This window comes from Suncus etruscus, chromosome 5 (assembly GCF_024139225.1).
Source record: "Suncus etruscus isolate mSunEtr1 chromosome 5, mSunEtr1.pri.cur, whole genome shotgun sequence".
NCBI classification, from domain to species: Eukaryota; Metazoa; Chordata; class Mammalia; order Eulipotyphla; family Soricidae; genus Suncus; species Suncus etruscus.
In genome coordinates, this window is record NC_064852.1 from 106585761 (window position 1) to 106609310 (window position 23550).

General features: G+C 39.8%; 1 protein-coding gene and 1 pseudogene across 1 annotated transcript in view; both read right to left on the minus strand.

Moving 5' to 3' along the window:
• SNTB1 (syntrophin beta 1) overlaps nucleotides 1-23550 on the minus strand; it is a 332866-nt gene that overhangs the window by 39894 nt on the left and 269422 nt on the right. Inside the window, exon 4 of the mRNA XM_049773430.1 lies at nucleotides 5680-5819. Within this exon, the coding sequence (XP_049629387.1) occupies nucleotides 5680-5819 (140 nt within the window). The remainder of the gene's footprint in view (nucleotides 1-5679; nucleotides 5820-23550) is intronic.
• LOC126010363 (uncharacterized) lies at nucleotides 19239-19414 on the minus strand (annotated as a pseudogene).

The following is a 23550-nucleotide window of genomic DNA, read 5'->3' on the forward strand; positions in this document are numbered from 1 at the left end:
AGGATTTAATGCCTCATTAAGAAGATCATCCACAACAATCAAGTGGATTTCATCCCAGGAATGCAAGGCTGTTTTAACATCCGTAAATTTATCAACATAAAAAACAAAACATCAACAGCAAGAAAAATAGAAATTACATGATCATATCAATAGACAAAGAGAAAGCATTTGATATAGTCCAACACCCATTCTTGATCAAAACTCTCAGCAAGATGGGAATGGAAGGAACATTTCTTAATATAGATAAGCCATCTACCACAAGCCAGAGGCAAATATTGTCCTCAATGGAGAAAAACTAAAAGCATTTCCTCTAAATTCTGGCACAAGACAAGGCTGTCCTCTCTCACCACTCCTATTCAACATAGCACTGGAAGTACTTGCTCTAACGATTAGGCAAGAAAAATATATCAAGGGAATCCAGATAGGAAAGGAAGAAGTCAAGCTCTCGCTGTTTGCAGATGACATGACACTCTACCTAGAAATCCCTAAAGTCTCTACGAAAAAGCTTCTAGAAACAATAGACTCATAGCAAGGTGGCAGGCTACAAAATTAACACACAAAAATCAATGGCCTTTCTATACACCAATAGTAATAAGGAAGAAATGGACATTCAGAAAACAACCCCATTCACAATAGTGCCACACAAACTCAAATATCTTGGAATCAACTTGACTAAAATGTGAAGGACCTATACAAAGAAAACTATAAAATGTGCTCCAGGAAATAAGAGAGTACACACAGAATTGGAAGCACATACCCTGCTCATGGATTGACAGGATTAACATCATTAAAATGGCAATACTCCCCAAAGCATTGTACAGATTTAATGTGATCCCTCTAAAGATAACCATGATATTCTTCAAAGAAGTGGATCAGGCACTTTTGAAATTCATTTGGAACAATAAACACCCTAGAACAGCTAAAGCAATCATTGGGAAAAAGAATATGGGAGGACTTACTTTCCCCAACTTTAAACTGTACTACAAAGCAAAAGTTATCAAAACAGCATGGTATTGGAATAAGGACAGGCCCTCAGATCAGTGGAATAGGCTTGAATACTCAGAAAATGTTCCCCAGACATACAATCACCTAATTTTTGATAAAGGAGCAAGAAATCCTAAATGGAGCAAAGAAAGCCTGTTCAACAAGTGGTGTTGGCACAACTTGCTAACCACTTGCAAAAAATGAACTTAGACCCCCAGCTAACATCATGTATGAAGGTTAAATCCAAATGGATGAAAGACCTCGATATCAGACCCGAAACCATAAGATATATAGAACAATATGTAGGTAAAACACTTCAGGACATTGAGACTAACGGCATCTTCAAAGAGGAAACTGCACTCTCCAAGCAAGTGAAAGCAGAGATTAACAGATGGGAATATATTAAACTGAGAAGCTTCTGCACCTCAAAAGAAATAGCACCCAGGATACAAGAGCCCCCTGCTGAGTGGGAGAAACTATTCACCCAATACCCATCAGACAAGGGCTAATCTTCAAAATATATAAGGCACTGACAGAAATTTACAAGAAAAAACATCTAATCCCATCAAAAAATGGGGAGAAGAAATGGACAGACACTTTGACAAAGAAGAAATACAAATGGCCAAGAGACACATGAAAAAATGCTCCACATCACAAATCATCAGGGAGATGCAAATCAAAACAACTATGAGGTACCACCTCACACCCCAGAGATTGGCACACATCACAAAGAATGAGAAGAAGCAGTGTTGGCAGGGATGTGGAATGTGGAGTGAAAGGAACTCTTATCCACTGCTGGTTGGAATTCCGTCTAATTCAACCTTTATGTAAAGCAATATGGAGATTCCTCCAAAAAAAACTGGAAATCGAGCTCCTATATGACCCAGCTATACCACTCCTAGGAATATACCCTAGGAACACAAAAATACAATACAAAAATCCCTTCCTTACACCTATATTCATTGCAACACTATTTACCATAGCAAGACTCTGGAAAAAGCCAAGATACCCTTCAACAGATGAATGGTAAAGAAACAGTGGTACATATACACAATGGAATATTATGCAGCTGTCAGGAGAGATGAAGTCATAAAATTTTCCTATACATGGATGTACATGGAATCTATTATGCTGAGTGATATAAGTCAGAGAGAGAGAGAGAGAAAGATGCAGAATGGTCTCACTCATCTATGGGTTTTAAGAAAAATGAAAGACATTCTTGCAATAATAACTTTCAGACACAAAAGAGAAAAGAGCTGGAAGTTACAGTTCACCTCATGAGAAATAACTTAGACAAATAACTACGTTTTGAACTATCCTAATAATGAGAATGTAAGAGGGAAATAGAAAGCCTGTCTAGAGTACAGGCGGGGGTTGGGTGGAGAGGAGGGAGATTTTGGACATTGGTGATGGGAATGTTGCACTGGTGATGGGTGGTGTTCTTTACATGACTGAAACCCAAACACAATCATGTATGTAATAAAGTTGTTTAAATAAAAAAAAAAGACTCAATGCCTGGTTGGTCTGATTTCAAAGTGATGGATTTCCTCACAGCCTCAGGGAATCTACTGATAATGCCATGTTCCTGGGCTGGCAGGGGAAGAGGGCTGGAGAATGTCAGTGTGAACACCAGGTAAATGAAGGCAAGTGGGTAGATGGTTGTGGGCACAGATACTCACAACCTTTGGCTTCTCAGTTTGACAAAGTATAGACCCTTAGTTGTCAGATTCCTCTACCATAAGAACTGTCCCACATTTCCTAAGAGAAAGGTGATTGCCCAGACTGAGTGTGAAAATGCTGGGTAGATCCTAAGTCATGTGTAGCAGAGGGAATTGCCTGCGGAAAGCATTCTGAACAGTTTTGAGCTTGGCCTGAGGCAGCAACTGCTTTTAGTACTTAGAAGCAGGTTAATTCCTTAGGAACCCAAAAATGACCCAATACCTTGATGAAAAATGCTGTCTCTAGCTCCCAAGTGATGTCCGAGGGCAGAAGTGTCTATTCCTGAAAACCTCTTTTGCAGCTATCCCAATCCTCCCACAGGCCACACATCAGCAAACTGGGCTCAAAGCAGTGTCCCTCTATTTCACCAGCTCAGTGCTTTTCACCAACCATAGGGGCTTTGAGTGCCAAATTGCTGGTTAAACCTTGTTAAAACAGAAAGATGTTCCCAAGGACTTATGAATAGCTGAGGAATTGGTATAGCTAAAAATCAGAAGATGCTTGCAAACTTCCAAAGGGCTCTGCTATATATTGTACTTCACAAGCCTTGGGAGGGCATCAGCATTTGCTTGTGAGAGCAGCCTTTTCCCCAGAGCCCCTTTCAACTGTAGTGAACATCACAAGCATGTGGGAGCATTTTGGGTGCCATTCTAGGAAACACAATCAAATTTTCATCTTCCAGAAAAACAGAAACTAGTCATGCCTGGGTCTAACAAAGGAATCCATTATGAACTGTGGAGTAACTAGATTTAGAAGAATCTGCTTCCTTCTGGCTATAGTCCCAGTCAGTAGCCCTTCCGGTTCCATGCCAGGTACTAAGCTGAACAAGGATGTTCAAATGTTTCTGCTCTAAACTAAACTCTGCGATTCACTCCCACATTGTATATTGGAGCCAAAAGCCCCAATGTGATTCTATTTGGAGCTAAAGTCTGTACAAAGGTACCTAAAATTCAATGAGATCATCTGAGTGCATCTTTTATTGGATGGGATTAAGGACCTTTCACTTAAAGAACACCCAACATCTATCTCTCCCCAGCAGCAGATGATGGGAATTCACCAGCCATGAAGCAAAGTGGATGGGAAGGAGCCTGGAGGATGTTAGCATTCGAAGTGAATAAAGTTTGTATTCAGAGACAATAAAAACCAGCATCAGGAGGACCAGTCCATGTTAGGAAGCTGGCCACAATTAGTGGGTGAGTGCAGTTAAGACAGAGAAGAGAGCAATATGATAATAATAGTTGAAAATGATCACTCTGCACAAGAATTGGATGCTGAAAGAAGATAAAGTGATAGGCATGATACCCCTCAATGACAATATTGCAAACCACAGTGTTTAAAAGAGGTAGGAGGAGAAAGACAGAGAGAAGGGAGGGAGGGAGAGAGAGAGAGGGAAGAAAATTGCCAGCCTAAAGGCAGGCAGTGGGGGGAAGGGAGCAGGAAAACTGGGGACACTGGTGGAGGAAATGTACACTAAGGAATATAGGATGGTTCCTGGGCCCTAACTTATTTTATTCAGCAATGAGGTCAATAATTGCCATCTTTAGGGCACCATTACTAGTTTTCATAAACATATACAACTGAAAGTAAAGGAATATTTGGGGAAAATTGGAATAAGTACTTGAAGGTACTTAGCTACAATTGCCTCTGTCACTCCTACAGCTATGGAATAAAATGTCAGTCAGGGAAGTGCCTTACCCATTGCACTATCTCTCCATCTTTGAAGAGGAATTCTAAGGCATCTCATCTCTAATCACTATTGCCTTTTAGTTGTGTAGAACATCTTGATCTGTGTCTTATTCTCCTCCTCTATTTCATACCTAAGTCTCGTACCCCAGTCTCTCTAGCAAAGATGTCATGTTGTCACCACTTGTCAGTCCTTTGAGCACTGCCAGGAGTAATCCAAGAGTGCAGAGCCAGGAATAACCCCTGAAAACCTCTGGGTATGGTAACAAACAAACAAAAACTAGTCTAAAAGCAATGGAATGGACCCACAGTGTTAGAGACAGAAAGCAGGCTTGGCAACAAAAGCTAGAGATAGAGGCTGCCAGCTCTTCAGTTGTGATCCAATTCCAGGTTCAAAGAAATACTGTTGTTTTTTGTTTTGTTTTGTTTTGTTTTGGGACCACACCCAGTGGCACTCAGGGGTTACTCCTGGCTTTGTGCTCAGAAATTGCTCCTGGCAGGATCAGGAATCTAACACGGGCCCATCCTGGGTCAGTCAGAGCAAGCCAAATGCTGTACCATGATGCTATCTCTCTGGCCCCCCAAAAAATACTTTTTTTTGTTTGTTTGTTTTTGGGCCACACCCGGTGGTGCTCAGGGGTTACTCCTGGCTATCTGCTCAGAAATAGCTCCTGGCAGGCACGGGGGACTATATGGGATGCCGGGATTCAAACCTAGCCACCTTAGGTTCTGGATTGGCTGCTTGCAAAACAAACACCATTGTGCTATCTCTGAGGCTCCCAATAAATACTTTTAAAGCACCTCAAAGAAGGAAGCAAAGTAAGACAAGCTGTCACATGAACAAAAATTATGTATTGAAGACCCTAAGCCATGAGCTTGCTTCCTTAAAAACCATTACAATTGAGAAAGGGTGACTCTAGTGCTGAGTGAGCCATCACAGGGAAACATATGATATGACATTCTTCATGCCCTTGTCTTTATTCTGCCTGAACTTCACGTAGTTCATCTTAAAGAAAGTGAAATGGAGATACAGGAAGACGGACAGGCTGGGACCAATTCAATGATGTCGCTTCTCTTTCCTGATGGATTAGGACCTTGGTCTCTGTATACTGAGCCATATCAGGTCATAAAAGCTCATTAATCTCTTGACTAGAAATGTACAACTCAGTTCTGAAGGAGCACTTGAACACTGTTATAACAGTAAGCAGTCCCATCACCTGTTTAAATCATTGCAGTGCATCAAAAGGGTATCAAACTGCAAATAGACCAGGTTCAAAAGAAGGCCATTGATACCTGGTGGCAAGAAGAGGATACGTGTGCAAGGGACTGAACCATGCTTCCTTCCTCCGTGGCATGCTGTCATAGATTAAAAGATCCTTCTCAGTCAGTACGAGCAGGGTTGGCTTCCACTGTTTTTCATTCTCCCCAGAAACCTGAAACAGAAAGCAGAAAATTGTCTAAAGAAAAAGTAATTAGAAATTAGAAGCTGACATCAACCTCCAGCCCCACTAAAACAACCAACCACAGAGAACATCTTTGTAAACTCAAAATAGAAGAAAACCAACCATGGCCCCGGGAATCCTGATGCTTAAGAGTATCTTTGCCCAAATACTTTTGTGGGTTACTCTAGTCAGGAAGCATTTCAGCTCCCCAGCTTCTGTCTCTGTCTCTTACCTGACAATGAGCACTGATTAACTTTATTTCACAGTGAAGGCAGATGCTTGGGGGAAATAAACACTTCCAGCTGGTTCTCTGCTGGGTAAACTTGTTTTTTTTTATTATGAAATGGTAAGGCCTGAAAACGTTTGAATCAATAGTTAACGACTCTGAACATATACTATAAAGAAAATATCGGGAAAAATCCTGATACACAGTCACTTTGATAATTTTGATTCAGGTTATATTTGAAATCCTCTTGCTCTACTGAATGTCTCACTCCATTCACTACAAATAACTGCAGGACTGAGATCATATGGAAAGGATTGAGGAGTTTCAAATATCATCTGCATGATTCAACCCAATAACTTTTAAAGTTCCAGCCAATCAGGAGCATCTATGTAGGCCAGTTCTTATCTTATGAGCCAACCATCACTGCCCAAGGCTGATCCTCCCAATTTCTATAAATATTTCATTGATGAAAATGTCCTTTCAATTTGAACTCTAGACCTAGGGGTCCACTTTGGGGAAACTCAGGGCTCAAGCCTTTTACACGAAGCCTAAATCATGCTCCATCTACAGCAGCAGTTGGAAACTTGCTAGAAATGCAGAGTCCAGTTGCAAACTCATCCCTGAGCCACTAAAACAAAATCTGCATTTTAACAAGATTGTCAGGTAAGTTTCCTAAACTCATTAAAAATTAAGAAACACAGCTGGCGAGGAGGTTAAGAAGATCCTTTCTGACAGTGATTATTAATTCAGTGATGATTCAACAGGTTCCTAACAAAGCACTATCCACAATCTATTTGGAATTTAGCCTAGGCACTAGGCTAAATGAATGATAGAGGAAAGTTCTTCCCCTTTAGTTTCATCATTAACCTTTTTTAAGAGCCACAGTGAAATTTGAATTGACATTGAAAGCAAGAATGCGTGGCCTTATAAATGCATAATCAAAAGAGAAAAGATGGAGAGGATAGTGGAAAGTCGGAACCCTGTAGTTTCATAGGCTTCCTGATGTTGTAAACTCAAAATAGGAGAAAGCAATGATGGCCTCAGGAATCTTCATGTGGTTTGGGGCAAAGTAATTCTATATACTTCCACTTTTATCCTACCACCACCCCAACAAGGATAACATTAATGAATGTAGTTAAAGAGTACTGACTCTGGACAAAAAGTAAAGTAAATAATAGCTGCTACTACTTCCCAGGTAGTCCAGTCATGGTTGATCCCTCTGAAGCATTCTCAGGAAAGAAGGGACATATTCCCCTTTCTGCACGAACAACAGCAGCCCAACATAACACTCTACACTATCTGACAGAATCAGCGACTAAAATCAAGTAACATGAGCAGCTAATGGCTGAAAACTCTGAATCTTCCCTTGTGAAATGAGATTAGACCAAGCTGCTCTGAACCCAAACCACCACTGAAAAATCCAGCAGAAACTGCCCACTGCTGCCATCATCCTGGCAGAAAAACAGTTTGACTCCTCCACCAACCTTCAAAAGAAAATAATGGACACTGACATTTCCCAGGTAACCCCAGCCTAGCTGATACCTTGGTGGCATTTACAGAAAGGGGTGAGTCAGATTCCTCTTTTTTTGTATGAATACCACCACATTCTACACCCTTTGACAAAAAAAAAAAAAAAAAAGAAAAAAGCCCCACTCTGCATCTCAACCTTATCAAACTTCCCAGCCACCAATTTGTTTTAGATCTATAAATTCTGAACTGCACAGTTACACCTGGCCACACAACACCTCTAATACTAGTTTCAGCCCAGTAGTAACACAGGAAATCTGATGTGAAGTTACATCATATCTACCGAGCTCAGCAAGCCTAAATAGCAACACAGTTGCTCAACACAGCCGTAGACACTGATTTAGTAACACCATGGAAAGATATAACAATCATTTCAAATTGACCTGTGCTGATCTGAGTTTTCATAATTCCATTGGTCTTTGTATTGTCACAAATGAATATGAAATAAAGCAATATGAAATAAATTTGTTTGTGCCTGCAGGGAGGCTGGCTATGGTGGTGGTGGGAAACTGAGAATACTGGTGAAATGAGATCATACTGGTGGTGGGATTGGTGTTGGAATATTTAATGACTGAAATGACTGAATTCTGAACTACTTGGTAAATCACGATGCTATAATAAAAATTAGAAAAAAGAAAGAGTACTGATTCTGAGATATAGCGGTCATTTGCCTTGCACATGGCTGACCTCATATAGACCCCCCAGCACAGCATATGATACTATGGGCTTTACCAGGAGTTATTCCTGAGCAAAAAGCCAGTAGGGGCTACGATCATTGTCAAACATGGTCCAGACACTCTCTCTTCCATCACCTCTTGGGGCAATGGTGAAGGGAAGTTCACCCTGGTACTGGGATTGGTCTTGGAATATTGAATACTTGAAGTGACTGTATATGAACAACTTTGTAAATAATTATGTTTAAGTAGCATTTCAAACAGGGGAAAAATTAAAACTCTCTTTCAAAAATAAGAGATTACCCCACTGATTTTTTTGTTTGTTTGTTTTTGCGCTACATACGGTGGCACTTAGGAGTTACTCCAGGCAGGCATGGGGGACCATACGGAATAACAAGAATTGAACCTGGGTCTTTCCTGGGTTGGCTGCAAGCAAGGCAAATGCCCTACTGCTGTGATATCACTCTGGCCCCTGGTTTCTTTTTTAACTAGAGTGAATAATTGCATCAGTTCTTTATGCATTTTATACATTCAAACTGAAACAATATTTGAATGATCAACATTTTTGTTAAACAATGAATCAGATTCTATAAGATGAACAAGCTATGATATTTTAAGGCATAACATATTTGGAAAAGGGGCATCACTAAGAGCAATACTGAAGCACCAGGTCAAGAATAGTCTCTGGGGCCCGGAGAGATAGCACAACGGTGTTTGCTTTGCAAGCAGCCGATCCAGGACCTAAGGTGGTTGGTTCGAATCCCGGTGTCCCATATGGTCCCCCGAGCCTGCCGAGCTATTTCTGAGCAGACAGCCAGGAGTAACCCCTGAGCACCGCCGGGTGTGACCCAAAAAACAAAAACAAAAAACAAACAAACAAACAAAAAGAATAGTCTCTGGGTACCAACAAGTGTAGTCCTGAAACAAATGAAAAACAAAACAAGGAGCTGGAGAGATAGTATAGCAAGTAGAATGCTTGCCTTGAACACAGGAGTCTTAAATTTAATATCTGGCACCCTATATGGTTCTCTGAGCACTGCCAAAGTGGCCCAAATACCAAACCAAGAAAAAAATAACCCCCAAGTTTCATATGTGTATGAAAACATATGTATATGTGTGTATATATGTATATACACCACACAAACACCCATACTTAGTAAGACAGGCCTTTCAAGAACATTATTTTTCAAGCTCCAGTTTTTATGCTATATTATTGACATTTATATTAAAGAACCTGAATTTTCTGGTGAAAACACCTGTTAGGAGACATGTCTATGTTTATTAAAATCAGATGCCTAAAAGAGCTGTGAAGAAGGTTATCAGCTCAATGCAATCCCATCCACAGATTCTACAGCAGTAAGATTCTTCAAAAATCAATCTGACCTCTAGAGACAGAAAAGAAACACAGAAACATTATTATTTTTCTAAAACACAAAAATTATTCTGGAGCACAGCTGTGGGGTCTTGAATCTTATACCCTTCTGCAAAGTGTGTGATGAAAGACTTACACGATAACAAGACAAGCATGAGAGAGAGAGAGTTAGTGAAGTACTTGCAGGAAGCAGACTCACTAAATCTTCAACCTGAGACAACTCCCATAACTCATCGTGCTCAACTGCTTTCAAACCTTTCAAATCTATTGGACTCTCTAATCAGATTAAATCATGAGTTTCAGAACAAAAGTGTAAAATAATTAAGGCAGTAGCTGTATGAGGTTTGTGTGGGCTCCCTAACAATTTATGAAATATACTTTAAAATTGACTGAAATCTCTAGAATCTTAAGTTTAATTCCAAAGTGATGGATTTACCAAACAAACCTTTACATTTTTGTAGTGGTTTCCAAAGGAAAAATAAATAACACTGTTGTTTCTATGGTGGAGTTGTAAGACTTAAAAAAAATGTCTGTACAAAGCATGTTCTTCATACAGTAAAAAGAAAAGCCTCTCTCTGTATATAAGGAGAAAGTGAGCAAGTGAAAGAGAAAAAGCAAGTTAAGAACAAGGTTCTGGGAGAAATTCTATTTTCTCTTATACAATTCCCAAATTGCACCTGGGTTGCTCACTGAATTCATAGATAAGTTAAAGTGAGGAACAACAAAACAATCCACTCCATTTGATGGTGGGCGAGATAACAATGAAGAATTTTAGGAAGGTAATATAAAATACATACAGAATAAAAAAGTGTCTAACTTGCTTAAAGAAGTTATATTATCTTTGTATGTCAACACATCCAATACCAACACCAACTCTCCAACTTTAAGTTGGGTCCAAAGTGTGAAACAGGCATGAACCTCAACATCATATGTATGAAGGTTGTTAATTGGAAGCAGTTATTTTCATCAGAGCCAATGCACCTTTTTTCATTGGTTTGTTTATTGTTTTCATTTTAGTGGGCCACACCTTGAGACACTCAGGGGTTCTGACTCTGTACTCAGAAATCACTCCTGGAAGGCTCAAGGGCCAGGTATCAAACCTTAAAGTCAGTCATATATAAGGCAACCACCCTACTCACTGTGCTATTGCTCCAGCCCTTCAATGCAACTTTGATGCTTTAATTATATATAAATCTGTTCCAATGAGAGTAGCAAACTTTCCACTGAAGGGTAAAAGATACTATAAGGTTTTCAGGAAGAGCTCCTAGCTTCTGTTGTTCTTTGGTCAGTGCCCTTGGAATTCCCTGGTCTGAAGCTAACCCAACCTTACTCTCCCTGGGTTACTTTCTCTGTGTCCTTACTTGGCATGCTTAGATTTTGAGCTGATTCAAATTCTGTATAAATTCAACAAATCATATCTACAATGATCCTGATTTCAAAGCCAGGTCATGTTCTGAGGTCCCAAGTGGATAAAAAATTGAAGGATACCAAATTTACAAAAATAACCACCAGAAACAAGATCTCTAATTCCAGGAGGTCTGACTGAGACAACTGCAAATGAGCAGAACTTCTGGAAAAATAATGAAAGTCTCTATCCTAGGCTTCATCCTAGGATCTCTGCAAAGACCAAGACCACCAATTACAGAAGACTGATTAAAACAGCAGTGTTGGAACAGAATGTCTAGAACCGTAAAGAAAGACTCTATCCTAGGCTCCATCCTATGACCTGTGAAAATACCAAGATCTCTAGTTACAGAGGCCTGAGTTTATCATCCACGACTGAGCAGAAAGTTTCCAAACACCACTAAAGGACTAGGGGAGAGTAAAAAAGCATGTACGGAGCCTGTAGTTATTCTATGACAGTATGTTCCAAGGGCAGAGAAATCCTGTATCTCTTAGACCAAGAGAATTTTCTTTATTTTTTTTTGTCTTTTTTTGTTTTTTGGGTCACACCAGCAATGATTAGGGGTTACTCCTGGCTCCATGCTCAGAAATTGGCCCTGGCAGGCACAGGGATGTCAGAATTCAAACCACCGTCCTTCTGCATGAAAGGCAAACACCTTACCTCCATGCTATCTCTCCAGCCTTGGCAATTCCCTTTCTAATCTCCCCAATATTTACTGTGCCTCTGCAAAAGAGGGGAGAAAAAAAGAAGCACAAATTTTTTTCTTTTTCCTTTTTATTTCAGGCTTGTGATTATTACTTGGTTGTTGTTTGTATTGTGGTGGTGCTTTCCGGTTTTTATTTTTAATTTTAATTTTTTTGTCTTTTTGTGATGTTTTTCTTTCTTTCCCCCTTTCTTCTCTTAAATTGATATTTATAACTGTCTAGATGAACCCCTCCCAGATTTTTTTGATTGTTTGTTTGTTGCCTTTTTTGTTTTTTTTTTTTTCTTTCCTTTCAAACAGAACCACATAGCCTGAATCATCTTGTTCATAAATTGAGGAGAAAAATGAATGTACCAAGACCAAACAGTTGTATGAACATTGAGTAGGAAAAAAAAAAGATCAGTCTTAAACACCAAATCCAAAACCAACGACAACAAAATTGATACCCATTCTATAACAAGGTAGATACAGAAGGGACCAATTATATTAGAGGCCTGTGGGGCAAAGAAGGGGGATGTGGGATGCATGCTGGGAACAGGATTGGAGGGAGGACAACAATGGTGGAGGAATGCCCTGGGTTCAATGCCGTTATGTACCTAAAATATTACTGTGAAAGATTTGTAATCCACTTTGGTCACAATAAAAATAAAAACCAGGGCATCATTAAATAAATTTAGTTCTAATCCAGTTTAATATGTTTTATAATATAGACTAAAAAGACTTTCAATGACAAAATAAATGGTCAAATATTTACATATTAGTACCAGGGAGATGGTTCAAAGGACTGGAACATATATGTCATATTTATTAGACTGGATTCAATAGCAAAACTGCATGATTGCTCTACAACCAAGAGCCTTTAAGTGCACTCCTCAAATTTAAAATTTTTAAAAATATCAAAAAATAAATAAAACTGCAGAACACCTTTTTTTTTTGTCAAGTACACATAGACATGTAGGATTATAAAACACATTTCAATAAGTGTGATGGATTTAAGCATGTTCTTTGGTGATCAAAACAGAATGAAACCATAAATCAATAACAGGAAGATCCAGTGGGGGAAATGTCAGATATTTTAAAAATAAAGGACAAATTTCTAAATAAACAGTTGGCCAACAAAGAAACTAAATGGCTAATTAAAAGTATTTACCTGAGTGAAAAATCAAAACATGATCTATCACATTTTGTGAGATGCTGATTACACAGCTCTGAAGGAACATTTTATAGCAGTTAATGCCTATGTTAAAAGGAAGCAGCCTCTACCTTAAGAAATTATACCTAAGAGGGGCCGGAGAGATAGCATGGAGGTAAGGCGTTTGCCTCTCATGCAGGAGGTCATCGGTTCGAATCCCGGCGTCCCATATATGGTCCTCCCGTGCCTGCCAGGAGCAACTTCTGAGCCTGGAGCCAGGAATAACCCCTGAGCACTGCCGGGTGTGACCCAAAAACCACAAAAAAAAAAAAAAAAAAAAAAAGAAATTATACCTAAGAAAGTCAATTAAATCAAAACTATCAGAAAATATTTATTGAATAAATAAACAAAAATGAAAACACAAAACAAAAAAAATTTAAGGAGCTAAAATCTGATTCTTTGAAAGAGCCCATTTTGTGCGATGAAAGGATCACTGCACAATTACCATTGAAATCCTATTATAAAAATTCTAGAAAACGCAAACTAATCTCTGATAAAGGTCAAGAGCATAATGGTAGTCAACTGGTAGAGCAAAAGCATGTTTTGTTAGCATAAAGCAGCTTATGAGATAAGTTATACACAATAACTTTAAAAAAGAACAATTTTTATTGAGACCACTGTGAATTACAAATCTTTCACAGTTGTATTTAAAGTCCATAGTGACAGCGAATTAGGGCCATCCCCACCACCAGTGTTGACCTCCATCCACCAGTATTTCCAGCATGCCTCACATACCTCCACCCTTAGCCCCCTGAACTGCACACATAGAGCAAATAATTTTCAAAAGATACCTTTTGGGCAATTAAAATTATTTTTACTAAAAATAAAACAAAAACAAACAAAAATCACCTATATAGTAAGAGTAATTTTTTAATGCAAGAATAAAAATATTTATACAAAGCATGGGTTTCCTTGAAACAAGTAAGCACAACGAGATTAAAGGAGCTGCCTCGCTTCTCAGTATACCATCATAATCAAGATTCTAAAAAGTTCTTGGACTCTGACTATTCTTGTCTCTGAACTTCCTACAAATGGGTAAAGTCAGAAATTAATCCAAAGGAAAAAATGGCCAGAACACACATTTTTCAGTCAGTACTCTAGTTTTGTTTTTTCCTTTTCTGCACTTGCAAGCAGAGAAGGTTTTGGGGGAAGTTGTCTTATTTACAGGTGCTTAATATCCCTAATGCAAGCCTTTGATTCATCTATTAAAGAAAAGCCTTGGAACCAGGGGTGTTTCATCAGGAATTCAACTAAGGGTGAATCACAGTTATTGAAGGTAAGTGCACAGCCAGGGTGTAAACGTTTCTCATCATAGAGCACCAAATAAATAAATCATGTCACCTCTGGATCTAGGCCTGCTTACCCTTCCAGTTCCTACTTTCTTTGATGAACCTCAACTCCTAGAAAACTATCTCACTTGTTCTTCACTCTCAGTGCCTTGGCTCAACAACTAGGTTTCACCCAGGACAGGTCCAAGAGCCAGAACAGCAGCTATCTAACAGGGAGGCTTTCTGCTTCCCTAAATTCCTTTCTGTGCTTCATGGCATTCTCTTTTCCTTTTTTAAGTAGGGGGTGGTGGTGGGGATTGGAGGCCACACAGTGATGCTCAGGTGACCGAGTTTTGTGCTCAGAGCGCTCTCCTAGTAGTGCTCAGGGGACCATACACTCAGCAAAGCTCTTTGAGCTATTTCTCTGGCCCCAATGGCTAGTTTTTTTTTTTTTTTTTTTTTAATCCAGATACATTCCCTTCTCATAGTTGGCTTATTTGTTCAGCTCAAACTTTTGGACCAAAAAAGAAAGAACATTTCAGCTTCATGCTCTGCCTGAAGTATACAATATAATAATTGAGTAAGACTGGTATTGCTTGGGATTTTTCCATCTTTGGTTTTAAAACTAGTGGTTAGGGGCTAGATAGAACAGTGAGTAGGATGCATGCCTTTCACATCTATGTTCAATTCCTGGCATCCCACTGCCAGGAGTGACTCAATGCAAAACCAGGAGTACACCTAGACCATTGCTGAGTAAGGCCCCCAAACATAAAATAAGATCCAATAAGGAGTCAGAAGCAGAATTTTTTGTTTGTTTGTTTGTTTTTGTTTTTGGGTCATATCTGGAAGCAGCACTCAGTGGTTAATCCTGTTCAGAAATCGCCATTGGCAGGCACAGGGACCATACCACCGTCCTGCATAAAAGGCAAACCTCTTACCTCCATGCTCTTTTTTTTTTTTTTTTTTTTTTTTTTTTGGTTTTTGGGCCACACCCGGCGGTGTTCAGGGGTTACTCCTGGCTGTCTGCTCAGAAATAGCTCCTGGCAGGCACAGGGGACCATATGGGACACCGGGATTCGAACCAACCACCTTAGGTTCTGAATCGGCTGCTTGCAAGGCAAGCACCGCTGTGCTATCTCTCCGGGCCCTTACCTCCATGCTCTTAATGAGAAAACTGGAGTAATTTATGCTCAAAAGAGTCTTGAGCATGATATGGTTCAAGAAGGTCCTAAGAATTTATGCAAAATTTATGAATGTAATATTCATCCAAACCAGTACCTAGAGACTCTTCCTTTAATTGCCCAGGTACTGCACCTCTGTATGGCCTCCCAGTGGGGGTGCTGAACTAACAGGGACACAATATATGAGACATACAGAGAATAGATCATGAGCACTTCCCACTCCTTGAGGGGCAAGAACAGAGCAGAAACAGAGGAGGGTTCTTAAGTTGAGGAAAGATATTCAAGGAGTCTGGAGAGATAGTACAGGGTATGGCTCTGGCTTTGCATATAGCCAGCTTAGGTTCAATCTTTGGCACTGTTATATGGTTTCCTAATAAGGAGTGAGTTCTGAGATCCATTGAGTGTGACCCTCTCCCAACATTTTCCCTCTTAAAAAAAGCACACACACACACAAAGAAAAAAGAAGAAAAGTAGTATTTAAGCTGAGGCAAAGGTGAATAAAGTATCTTTTACTCTTCTGAGTAAAGACCAACCCACTCTATTCTCTTCCTTACATCCAGCATTACCACTCCTAGGAATCTACACTAGGAACACAAAAACACAGAAATAAAATGCCTCCTGCACTCCTATGTTCGTTGCAGCTCTATTTACATAGCCAAAATCTGTAAACAAGCCAGTTGCTCGACAACAGATGAGTGCTAAAGAAGCTGTGGTAGATATGCACAATGGAATACTATGCAACTGTCAGGAAAATGAAGTCATGAAATTTTCCTATACATGAATGGACATGGAAACTTTTGTACTGAGTGAAGTGAGTCAGAGGGAGAGAGACAGATGCAGAATAGCCTCACTCATCTGTAGAATTTAAAAAAAATAAAAGTATAGTAATGAAGCCCAGAGACAATAGAGATGAGACTGGAACAACCAGCCCATGAGATGAAGCTTACAACAAAGAATGGTGAGTGCAGTTAGAGAAATAACTACACCAACAACTATCCTAACAATGATACTGAGTGAGAGAAATAGAATGCCTGCATTGAATACAGGAAAGGGGTTGGGGAGGAGAGAGATAGAGGGCATTGATGGCAGAAAGATTGTGCTGGTGAAGGGGGGTGTACTTTTTTTTATGACTGAACTACAAACATATTTTAATCATGATGCTTAAATAAATATAACAACAAAAATTTTCTTCGGGGCTGGAGCAGTGGTGTAGACGAGGTTCGATCTCCTGGTGTCCCATTTGCTCCTCGAAGCCAGAACCTATTTCTGAGCACATAGCCAGGAGTAACCCCTGAGTGTCACTGGGTGTGGCCAAAAAACCAAAAAAGATTTTTTTTTCTTTTTTAAGGTTCTGTAACTAACTGGCTTTTTCTCTGGCCCACAGTTGGAGACTGCTGTGGTGTTTGTCTTGTTCAGACCAATTCTTTGGTCAGGAGTAAATGGGCATGAGACATCCCAGAGAGGGCAACATCTGCCTACACTCCAGGGGCTCCCCAGCCAGGTGTGGGAGACACCACAACTAAAGTGTGAGCACTGTAGCAGAGAGTGTAAAACTGCTGCCACAGTGTGCATCACTAAAGCATAAGAACAGAAAGGAAAATAGTAGTAAGGTATACCCCAACCCCAATTTCTTGTTATCCCACCTGGATGGTCAAACCCACTCACAGCTGGGAAGATAGGTGTTAGCTGGGGGAGGAGAGAGAGGGAGAGAGCAGACACAGGAAGGGTGCTTGGAGGGCATCGAAGAGGCTGCAAGACAATCTTAGCTGAGAAGCCATGTGGAGAAATGCACATGGCAGTTACGACCTTGAAATGAAGCTGGATATCTCCTGAAACTTCAACTGTGCCTGTGGATCATTTCTGTCTACCAGTACTCTGCCACCATCAGACCTGCCTGCCAAAGGAACTACAAGCGCCAGGCCGAGTGGAGAAAGGCCTCACTCCCACACTAGGACTCAATATTTTATAATTATTTCAACAGTAAGGGAGAAGGGGCAGTTAGGAGAGAAAGTCTGGTCAATTTTGGGTGATTTGAATCTGACGGTTCTAAAATGTGCCCAACAAAACAGGAATTCTTTATATCGAAGGGGAAGAATGGGGCATCTGCACTAACAGTGCCTACTCTATAAGATCTTTCCAGGGCTCTGTTGCATCTCTCTATGCTCAAAAATTTTCAATTTAAGTCCTCATTCCAAGTCAGATTGTGACCACTTCTGGGAATCATATATTTCTTAATGTAATTAGTTAAAATCAGGATAGACTAGAAAACAGTGAACCCTAATTCAATGACTGATGTGCTTTGTACTATAAAAATAAAAATTTAGTTTAAAGAGGGATTGGGCCAGCCCCAGTGGTTCTCGGGGGTTACTATTCCTAGATCAACTGGAAGAGCTCGCGGGAACCATATCAGATGCCAAGGATTGAACAGATTTGCAGCATGCAAAGCCAATATGTTAGCCCTCTTAAAGGGAAAATATGAACACACACACACACACACACACACACACACACACACACACACACACACAGAAAGGACAGCATGAATGGATAGGGAAAGAACAAGGTGATGTGTTTCCAGGTCTAGGAAAGTCAAACTAAAAATTCAGACCTTGAGGGAGAGGGTTGGGAGAATCTGCTCCCAGATTCCTTGCTCAGAGAAAGACAATTCTACTAGCACTCTGACCTTACTAACTTTGACCTCAGCTCTACAACAGTGGTGTCAGACAACACAGGAATGAAAAAAACAAACAAACAAACAAAAAAAACAACCGCTGGATAGAACATATATTTCTGTTGCTTATTCTAGTGTGTAGTATACTTATTTTCTGACAGTAGTACCCTAAGTTTAATGTCTCCTAATCCCGTCAACAGTCTTCAAGGAGCTGATTATCCCCATTTCACAGATGACCCCATCTCTGAGAAGTCAGGGTCCAGAATACCTGAAGAAGATTATCAAACCGCCCAAAGGGTCATCTTGTCTCCACTGAGGTGGCACTTCTGGTAATCAAACTATCTCCCATAAGAAAGGAAAAATGGGGGCTGGAGCAATAGAGCAATACCTATCACTGTAGGGTGTTTGCCTTGCATGCGCTAACCTAGGACAGACCGCGGTTTGATCTCCCGGTGTCCCATATGTTCCTCCAAGCCAGGAGTGATTTTTGAACGCATAGCCAGGAGTAACCCCTGAGCGTCACTGGGTGTGGCCCAAAACCCCACCACACCCATCCCCCAAAAAAAGAAAAGGAAAAAAAGAGATTAGGTGGTGATGGGAATGAACAAAAAGGTAGGAGAGGATGTAGGCATGATCTTAGCTGTGACATCTTTTTCTGGCATTTGTGAAACACAGGCTTGTTTCTTCTGTGTCCCTCTTCTTAGCCCCGTTCCATTGAGAGGGCTTCATTTGAGCCAGATAGCAGCCTAGTTTGTGTTTCTCAATTTTCCTCCGAATATTAAATTTCCTAATTTGCAAGTCCTGCATCCAATTCAAGTCGCTCACCACTAAGGTGTAAGTTATTCATAAACCTCAACATGTTGTTCCACTAATGCTTCTATTTATAGTAGATAGAGGGGAAGAAAATTATCTCTCAAAATTGCTCTTCATTGTAAAACCAAGTGAGTAGTTAAGTGGAATATAGTCTTTCTCTAAAAGAGGTGAAATAATCCACTATGCAGCCCATTTCATTTGCCTGCCTTTGTTATTTTAGCAAATCTTGTTACTCATTGCTGGTGCATCAATGTCTGCAAATTCTAAGTTAGTGAAGTCCAATATAATGCACTATGAAGTTTTAAAATCAACTATGTATCATATTTAGCAACATATAACCAATGAGTACAGCAGACCATGAAATAGCACTGGTATATTCAAAACTACTGAACTTCTCTAGATATTTATGCCAGTAGGAAATTAAGTGAAGTTTGCTTTTCTGGCTCAGCATTTAGAAAACATTAGCTTCAAAAATGACTTCAGCAATGTTATAGTGGTTGTATTAACTACAGATTCTTCTACACTTGATCTTAGCCAAAAGGCCGAGAAGCGATAGGTTCTTCTAAGAGTCACATATTCAGAGTTCAGTGAAAGAAAAACAAAACAAAACAAATCTAGGAGGCTGGAGAGATAATATATGCAACTGACTCTGACTTGATATCTGGCTCCACACCTGGTCCCCAGAACATCACACGAGAGTCCCTTAAGCACAGAACATATATCCCCTAAACATTGCCAGGTGTTCACCCAAACAAAAAGTCATTGTAAAGAAAAATAAAGGAAAATTACCTTGAAGAATGATTAAACACACACACCCCAACAACAACAATGTTACTTGATGGGGTGGCAAGCAAGTGTTAGACCTTAGACTCAACCTCACACAGGTCCTGTTCTGGCTCATAATCTTAAAAGATGTTCTTGAACTTCATGTGTTCTTTGTTGAACTAGGTGGAAGGACGGGTTGAAGTAGAACAAAGAAAAACATCTGCGAACCTTCAGAGTTTTTCCTCCTCAGAGAAGGGCAAATGGTAGCAAAGATTCCTGAAGCTGGGACCCATGAGATGACTCAAAGACATATATGTAGTACATCCTTTGTATGCAGGAGCCCCAGATTCTATCCCCTATAGGCCATATGGTCCTCTTAGCACTATTCTGAGTGACACTCCAACCAATGAAAAGAATACTTCCTCACTCCAAGCACCCCTAAACAAAACAGATTTCTTAAGTTGATCAGATTACTTTCTCATGCTGACCTCATTTTCCATAAACTGCTGCTAATTGATTTCCCAACCAGTCCTATAGAAACCACCAATCCCAACCTGAGAGCAAAATGGCTTTTTGAGAACAAGAAATTCTTCACCTTCTCTATTTGCTGAAACCTGGATAAGCCTGTTTTTCCTGTGCCAACTCTGGTCTCTTGAAGAGTGACATCAATGTAACAAACATCCAAATTTGGGTTTTAGTATCATTATCAAGAGTGGTAATGGGTATAGCAGTGCGATATAGTACAATTTTTTTCAAAGGCACACACCTGCATTTTCCTATCCATAACCTTTGTTATTTTTGCAATGAGTGACACACTTTAGTTGTAGGCTTGTCCATGCTTGACTGTAGTGCACCAGAAATCCACACACTTGGGTAGCATGTAGGGTATCATTGGTGGATTGAATTTGTGTCTCATGCCTGTAAGATAGGTGTTCCACCAGTCACTATGTCACTCCTAGTTTCCCATCTGCATTTTCTGAAATAAGTTTATATCAATGTTTAAAAATTAATGTATTCAGGATTGGAAAGATAGTTCAACTGGCTGAGTACATGCTTCTCTGTAGAACTAGGTTTGAACTAGTTCCATTGAACATAGAACTGGAACAAGTCCTTGAGCATTACAAGATGTAGTCCATCCCCACAAAGAAGAAAATATTTGTGGGGCCGGAAAGATAGCATGGAGGTAAGGTGTCTGCCTTGCATGCAGAATAACGGTGGTTCAAATCCCGATGTCCCACATGGTTCTTCAAACCTGCCGGGGGTGATTTCTGAGCCTGGAGCCAAGAGTAGCCTCTGAGCACTGCTGTGTGTGACCCCCAAAACAAAACAAAAGAAAGAAAAAAGAAAGAAAATATTTGTGTACTATTTTCCTATTTTTGCTCTAAGAAATCATCACACACAAATATTCTATTACTCTAGAATTCTGAAGGTGCTAATTCCTAAAATCATGTTGTTGGCAGGATGACTTGGGGCTCCTAGAGGCTCAAGGGAGATTCCACTCCATTGTCTTTTCCAGCTGCTGGAGATGCCACTTTTCTTAGCTGTGGTCCCATCTCACATAGCCTTTTCTTCCTTTGCTTCTGACTATCACCTTGCTGACTCACCCAGCAATGATCAGGTAGTCTTCCTGGCTCTGCACTCAGGAATTACATTGGTGGTGCTTCAGAGACCATAGCAGTTACTAGGAATTGAATCCAAGTTGGCTGAATGAAAGGAAAGTGCCCTACCCACAGGCATGTCTCTTCAGACCTTAACAAATGTTATTCAAGGAGCCAGAAAGGCCTGTGGTCTATGTTTACCCTCATAGACATTATTCACATATTACATACCATTTAGCCCCCATACCTCCAATATCCTGTTCCCTTTACAAGGAGTGAACTGTCCATACCCAGCTTCTGCAAATGGATGAAACAATGCTTCTAATCTGTGACACTCACAGATAATTGAATTAGATTTCTCTCAGTCTTGTAGGGAAAGCTATTTTATACTTTCATTAACTCCAAAGGACCATTTCAATTATAAATCCTGCTCAGTAAACAAGTTATCTTTGACTTACAGCCTTTACTTCTCAAAAACCCAGAAAACATGACCTTTAAGAGAATGCTGAGATGCCTCAGAAATTCATCATTATTTAAAAAGTTCACACAATCACAAAACCCAAAAGAAGCAATTGTTCTTTTCTTTTTATTGTTTTTCTTTTTTGATATCAGCTTCAGTGGTTTTTTTTTTTTTTTTTTAGTCCACCACCCTCCATTCCAATTGGGTTGTATCTCTGTGTATATGTGCAGATAAGTATTATTTTATGAAGGCATGAAACTTGTATAGCCTATGGGTAGGCTAAAGCCAACCACTGCAGAAGTCATTCATACTCTGAACTCTCCATCACCAGGACCAGAAATTCTGGACCAGAAATTCCGAGACACAGCACTCCCAGTTTTCCTGGATTTCTGGAATCATTGCTAAATTCTAAAAATGAACCATTTAAAACTCCTCAAGAACACATTTTTTGGTTTTTCCCTCTTTGCTCCTCCAACTTATTTATTTTTAGAGCATATTCTTATCATTTACGGTTAGGTTGAGTATACTGCATGTCCACCTTTTAACCCTTAGAGAATTAGTGACCTTTTTTTTTTTATAGACACACTTACCCACTTTATCCTTTTTGTTTAGTTGTTTGTTGTTGGGCCACATCCAGCAGCACTCAGAGGTTACTCCTGGCTATGCACTCAGAAATTGCTCCTGGCTCCGGAGACCAGATAGGATGCCGGGTATTGAACCCAGGTCCGTCCTGGGTCAGCCACTTACAAGGCAAATGCCCTATTACTGCTCACCCCCATTTATCCTTCTTCAGACTGAGGTTCAAAAGTAGACACTCTATTCTAGACAGACCTATACAGATCATAGTAACTCTGGGGCCTTCTCTCAGCCAGGAAAGAATATCTAGGAATAACTCTGGCTTTATACTTGGATTGTGGGAAGGAGTAGAGAAACACATAATCCATGACAATGTGATGATTGTCAATACCTGCTGCCAACCATTGCCTGTTTTGGGGTGTGGAAGGGCATTTCATTTTTACCTTTCTAGTGTCTCAAAGTAGCTTTATCTCCAACAAAATTTGAGTCATTTTCAGCCTGGTTTTTCTCAGTAGTCTACATAGCTCTGTAGAACTTCCTTCCCTGCTTCTACAAAGAACTCAGTTACCCTTTTGTCTACTGTTTACAAAAAGTGCACCTTAGGTTTAAATGTTTATTTTTTATATGCGAGAATGTTCATCTCACTGGCTGCAAAGATAAACTCTTACTCAATTTAATTATAAAAAATGCATTGTTCAGTTGAAGAAGAAGATGATGATGATTAAACAAGGAAAAAAACCCAGAGCAGGGTCAGAGAGAGTACAATTAGCAGGGTACTTGCCTTGCATGAGGCACACCTGAGTTCAATCCCTTGCATTTCATATCAGCCCCTGACCACCACCAGTAATGTTTCCTGAGTGCCTAGCCAGAAGTAACTCTGAATATTGCCAGGTTTGGCCCCAAAACAAAAACCAAAAATGAAAAAAAAATGCTCCAGACTATTTTAGTTCAATTTTTGTTACTCTCTCATAAAAATAATATTAGGAGATAATGTTTACTACTATTGTAATTTTTTGCTAATGTTTTAGTGGATATTATTTACTGGAAAAACAAAGTCATCTAAGAGCATAGATATTTTTGTTTGTAAGTTGGGAAGCACAAGAATAAGAACTTTTCTAGAAAGTTTCTCAAAAGTGAACAGGTCTGTGTTAATAGAATAGCAGTAGAGTAATTTTACCCCATTTCACCCCATTCATACAGGTGATCTGAATTCAATGATGACACACACACACATACACACACACACACATATATATTCATCACAGGAGAACTATTTTTTGAACACTTGCTC